Source organism: Castor canadensis, chromosome 9 (assembly GCF_047511655.1).
Source record: "Castor canadensis chromosome 9, mCasCan1.hap1v2, whole genome shotgun sequence".
NCBI classification, from domain to species: domain Eukaryota; kingdom Metazoa; phylum Chordata; class Mammalia; order Rodentia; family Castoridae; genus Castor; species Castor canadensis.
This window is the reverse complement of record NC_133394.1, coordinates 53,693,042-53,699,041: the sequence shown is the minus strand read 5'-3', so window position 1 is coordinate 53,699,041 and position 6,000 is coordinate 53,693,042. Positions and strand designations below refer to the sequence as shown.

The 6,000-nt window shown below is 37.7% G+C and overlaps 1 protein-coding gene across 3 annotated transcripts in view; it reads right to left on the bottom strand.

The window, feature by feature from the left end:
- Nucleotides 1-4,066: 4,066 nt before the first annotated feature.
- Trpc3 (transient receptor potential cation channel subfamily C member 3) overlaps nucleotides 4,067-6,000 on the bottom strand; it is a 168,925-nt gene continuing 166,991 nt past the window's right edge. For all 3 annotated transcript variants that reach the window (XM_074041642.1, XM_074041640.1, XM_074041641.1), the window contains one exon: nucleotides 4,067-5,856. In XM_074041642.1, coding sequence (XP_073897743.1) covers nucleotides 5,714-5,856 — 143 coding nt within the window. In that variant the 3' untranslated portion in view covers nucleotides 4,067-5,713. The remainder of the gene's footprint in view (nucleotides 5,857-6,000) is intronic.

Here is a 6,000-nt window from a genome sequence, read left to right as displayed (position 1 = left end):
GTCAGGTGCAGTGGCACATGGCTTAATCCCAACTACTCTGGAGGCTACAGGTAAAAGAATTATGGTCTAAGGCCAGCCCTGGGTAAAAATCTAAGACCCTACCTGAAAAATAACTGAAAACACAAAAGGGCTGGGAGGCATGGCTCAAGTAAATGGTAGGCACCTACCTAGAAGTTTGAGGCCCTGAGTTCAAATCCAAGTACCAACACCCCCCCAAAAAAAGAGAGAAAGAAAAGGTAAATGAAAACCTTAACAAGGATGTCCTTTCATTCCAATCAGAAGAGCTATTATCAAAATAAAAAAATAACAAATGCTGACAAGGATGTGCAGAAAAGAGAACTCATTAACTGTTGGTAAGAGTATAAATTAGTAAATTAGTATACCCATTATGAAAAACACTATGGTGTTTTCTCAAAAAAACTAAAAATAAATCTATCATATGAGCCAATTATTCCATTTCTGGGTATACATGCAAAGGAAATGAAATCCATGTATTGAATTGATACCTGCATTTCCATGTTTATTGCAGTACTGTTCACAAGAACCAAGAGATGGAATCAACCTAGGTGTCCATCAATGGATAAATGAATAAAGAAAATTAATGCATTTATACAGAATGGAATATTATTCAGTCATAAGAAAGAATGAATTCCTGTCCTTCCCAGCAAAGACACCACATATTCTGTCTCATGTGCATAAGTTAAAAACTCTATCTGAAAGTAGAATAGTAAGTATTCAAAGCTGAGAAAGAAAGGGAAGAAGGAAATTAGAAAATGGGTGTCAAAACAGACTGGAGGAGTAAGCACAGGTTTACTCTGTAAATGTGGCAATAACCCACAATAACCTATTGCACATTTGATGAAGAACTGAAAAAGAGAAGCTCAAAGGCTCCTAACATAAAGACATAAGTAGATGGAAATGCCAGTTGCCTGGATTTGATAAGTACACACTATATATATGTATGTGACCCATAAATATGTACAATTATTAGGAACAAATTTTTTTAACTTTGAGATATTTACATTCCCACATTGACAATTTTATGTCTCCTCAAGAAAAAAATAGCACTGTTGAGTGACGGTGACATCCTGTGGAGAACTTCAATCTTTGGTCACAGTGTTAATAAACACTAATTTAAAAAAAAAGAAGAAAAATCTAATATTGATCTAAGTTTCTACTTCAGGAAACTAGGAAAAGAGAAGCAAATAAATCTAAAGTAAGATCTTTGTGGTGGTGTATGCCTGTTATTCCAGCACTCTGGAGCTGAGGCAGGAGGATCACGAGTTCAAGCATTGAACAGCAAGAACTGTTTCAAAAACTCAAGAAAATAGTACAGCAAATGAATAAGTAAATAGAAAGTGAAGATCTTACTAAATAAAGATAACAGAAAGAGAAAGAAGGAAAAAAAGAAAAGAAAAGAAACCAACAAGCTGGGTGTGGTGCTGCACTTAGGAGGCTGAAGCCAGACTAGGGTACATAGAGAGATCTTGTCTAAGGGGAAGGAGAAGGAGGTGGGGGGAGGAGGGAGAGGAGGAGGAGAAGGCAAAGAAAGATGCAGAAAGTGGGATTATTACCACCTTGAATAATATCAACTCCCTGAAGCACCTCTATGATTCCCAGAGACCAGGAATTCCAGCCCCAAGTTTATTTATAACTAGCATATTGTGCCAGGCCACATGACAGTCAATGTGACTTCTGTTCTTAGAGACACTGTCCATGAGGCAGTTTACCTCTCATTTCCAAAAGCTGCTTCCATAGGGCTTATGAATTTGAAATATAACTACATTGGACATGATTGGTAAGATAGTTACCTTCTATTGTACTAAATTTGCTTTTACATCTTTTTTTTTGAAGGAGTGGGAAACAGTAGTGGGGTTTGAACTCAGGTCCACATGCTTGCTAGGCAGGTAATCTACCCCCTGAACCAAAGCCTTAGCCCTTTTTTGCTTTAGTTATTTTTTGGATAGGGTCTTGAATTTTTGACTGGGGCCAGCCTTGGACTTTGATCCTTCTACCTGTGCCTCTCAGTAGGTGGGATTACAGTTGTGTACCACCAGGCCCACCTTTTTATTGGTTGAGACGGGGGGGGTCTCACTAATTTTTTGTCTAGGCTGCCCTGAACTCCACCTCCCAAGTAGGCATACACCACCACACCCAGTATGAATATGCTTTTAATAGTCACAAAGTATGTGTAATGTTAAAGTCATTCTTGTTTGTTTGTTTTATAGTATTGGAGGTTGAACTCAGTGCCTGGTGCTAAGCCTGTGGACTATGACATGAGCCACTCCAGCAGTGCACAGAACTCTTTGAAGACACTGGAATAGTTTTCATAGTTCCCCATTTTATTTTGTCTACAAAACCATGCCTTTCAACAGAATCCCATAAACTTAAAGGTGTTCATTACATTTTATACAGCAAAATAGCCAACATTTAAAAATGTGTGCCTAAGAAGCCATTTGGATGCTCTCTCCTTTCTTTTAACTTGTCTGTAACTGAGAAAAGAACTGAAGAGAGCAAAATGGTTGTAAATAAGAGATGTTACAGGGAAAGAAAATTAATAGCAAGGCTTTGATAATCTTCTAATCAACTGTAAGCACCTGAGTGTCATTTTCTAGACAAGTTGTTTTGTTGCTATTAAAAGGCTCCCTTCTCTGCATTGTTCTGTCACCTCCTTTGAGCTAGTCCCTCCTAAATGTGCACATTGCAACAGAGTAGGACAGTGACTTGCTGACCCAGAGCTATCCTACTTATTTATTTAATTTATTTATTCATTCATTCATGTTTGTGGTGCTGGATAAAACCCAGAGCCTAGTGCATGCAAGACAAGAACTCAGCCACCAAATTACATCCCCAGCCCTCGGTACTTTTTGAGTGGAGTTTCACTATGTGGCCCAGGCTGGCCTCAAATTCATGAACCTACCGCCTCCACCTCCCAAGTGGTGGAATTACAGGCTTGCACCACTGTGCCTGGCCCAGAGATATCTTTAACCTCAACAAAGTTAATGCAGTCCTTACCTCACACTCTGTTACCACATTAGTACCTTACGTCTTGAGGGGATTCCTTAGATGAAAAACCTAACGAGAATTTTTTGTTTTGTTTTGTAGTACTGGGGCATGAGCTCCAGACCTCATATTTGCTAAGGCAGGCACTCTTACCACTTGAACCTCTCCACTAGTCCTAATGAGGTCTGGATAAAGTGATTTGCAGAACGAATCTTCCAGGTGAAAGAAAGGAAGGGAAGCAGGGCAAGGCAAGGGAAGAAGTTAAACAAGATTCTATTTCAGCATGAGTCTGGTTTCAGCTTAGTCCCTTTAGGAGCTCTTCTAGATCTAGGATTGCACCAAAGGATGACCCCACCTTGATTCAAGGGGCCACTCTTTGTGCCCTCATCCTAGGCAGCTTCTAGGACAAAGCTGCCTCCTTTCAGCAGAGGGCAATTCTTTGGGGAACTGAGGAGCTGGGAACTGTTCAGGAGTGTGTAGGACATGGGTGTGTGGCCAGCAAGGGCATCAGGTACCAGCAGCACCAATATCCCCTACGAATATCTCGGAACTGTCCAGAAGGGAAAACGAAACATCAAAACTATGCTGCACCTGTTTTATACAAGGGTAGTGAACACATGAAGAGGTCTTACAGCTTAGTAGTTGTATGAGACACACGTATCAAAGAAAAACTTTCAAACTGGACATGGTGTGGATGCCATGAGCATTCTCTCCATACCTCTGTAACCTTCAAAGGCCAAGGATCCCAACTGAGTGTCGTCAGCTGAGCCTGACACTTTTTCAGCTTTTTCCCAACTTCAATTAGGAAAATAACTAAACATGTACTCTGTTCCTCAGTTAGAAGTAAAACCTTCTAAACTTGGAATCTTAGAAAATATAAAAATGAAACTATCATCTATTATAGAAACTCTGTCTTTACTGTTTTAAAGATAAAGTATAGTACATACAACAGAAAATTCGCTATGTACACAGTTCTGACACATGACATAAAATACTTAAAATCTGAAAAATGTTTCAGACAAATACTATTAACATTTTATGTTAATAACAAAACTTAGTGAAATACTCTACAATGGTAGCAAAAAATGTATAAGGTCCTTTTCTTTAATTCTCAAAAATTAGAAATGAAACAAACTTTAAAAGGCTTTATATGGTTTTACTTAATGTTCATATTTGTTTCCATATCTGGAAAGCCTTCCTGTGTGATAGTAATGAAGTGAAAGTGATTGGTTTGATAAAACTCTGAGCTATGATCACCATTTGTATCCCTATAAAACTTGACTCAGGATAGAAAATATAACTCTATAGAGGATTTAAACCTAGCTGGCTATAAAAATTCTGGGAGTATTTTATAGTCCATGAAAAGTCTGTGAATCTTAACTGGCTTGCGTCACTTTTCCTATTAAAGTCACAAGGCATTGTGTACATTACCAGTGTTCAGCTCAGTTGTGTAAGAAGTCCAAACTAGATATATCACACTGTAGTTTGTAAAATCATTTCATAAAAGAAAGGATAACAATCATGATAAGCTCTTAGAACTAGAGCTACATCAAAGGAAATGAGGCATACCTGGAAATGCTTGGCTCTGCCTTTCCAGACAGTCATTGCTCTTTCTTATTCCTTCCCATGAGCAAACCCTCCAAAACTCAGAATGAGGAAAAAGACAAGATATGAAGTCAGCTGTTGATACCTATTTAGCAGTAAAGTGTCACAGAGGCAGAAATTAGAAGGTTATAACAAAATAATAATTGACCATAACCTTCATTTTATTTATTTATATTTTGATATTTTGAGACAGAGTCTCAAAAGTTGCAGCCTGTCCTGGAACTTGCTAGGAGCCTAGGCTGGCCTTAAACTCAAGATTCTTCAGCCTCTGCCTCTCAAGTGCTAGAATTACAGGTGTGTATCACCAGGCACAGCTCTAACTCCCAATTTCAAAAACATTGCCCCACTGGCTAATTCACATTATTGGATAACAACAAACAAAAGTCTAAGGCAGAAAGCAAACAAGCACATATTTTAGAAAAGTCTTTAATGTGTTGTTCTGAACAATTCTATGAAACTTTAGTATGCAATTGTATTTTCTGCTAAGTCATTTCATTGTTAAATTATTTAGTCAGGGTTCAATGATTATAGGATTATCAATGATGCCTAAAATTTTAAGAAAATCTCATCAAGTCATAGCTGGTTGTAAAATTTCTTCAGTTTCTATTAAAAAAATTCTCTTTAGCACTTGGACAAGAGAAGGTATGCTATATAATGATGATGTTTCATTTTTATTTGTATTTTTTTGGCAGTTTAGTTGGTTTCAACATTTATTGAGCACCTACTATGTACCAGGCACTGTACTAAATGCTGGAAACACGCAGATGAACAAAACATGGTCCCTGTTACCGAGGAGTTTTCAGCCTTAGAGGAAAACAGGTAGTGCAAAGACATAGAATACACTCTAAAATGGACAAAAATGTCATAACGTATTGATACTGGGCTTTTAAATACAATGATATATGTTTGTAATGTCAAGGAAGATGGTTAAAATGCATTTTCATGTGATAAAACAGTAAAATCATTAAGACCTAACTTTTTACGAGTCACATGATAAAGGTAGTTAGCACTAAAAATTTACACCATAGTTTTTCAAGTATTTCATATTTAGAAATATTATTGCCCACGTGTGCTGCAGTCAAAGCCGCAGGCTCAGGCTGCTGCATCATTTGCATCTCAGCGTGCTGGGGCTCAGCTTCTCACTGAGCTTATGAATTAGAATGGTCAGTTCCTCAGTGGCTTGGCTCTTGTCCTCCAAAAGTTCATAACGAAGGCTGGAGATATCCTGCTTGATTTCTTTTAATTCACCTATAATAGTTGCATTAAAAATATTTAATTGATGATTCACTCTTTGGACTTAGAAAAGAACAAAGTAAAATTCATACAACATGAATACATTTGCTTCTTAAAATCTCCAAGATAGCTAGCTCAAACTTTTCCTTTGAAATGTTT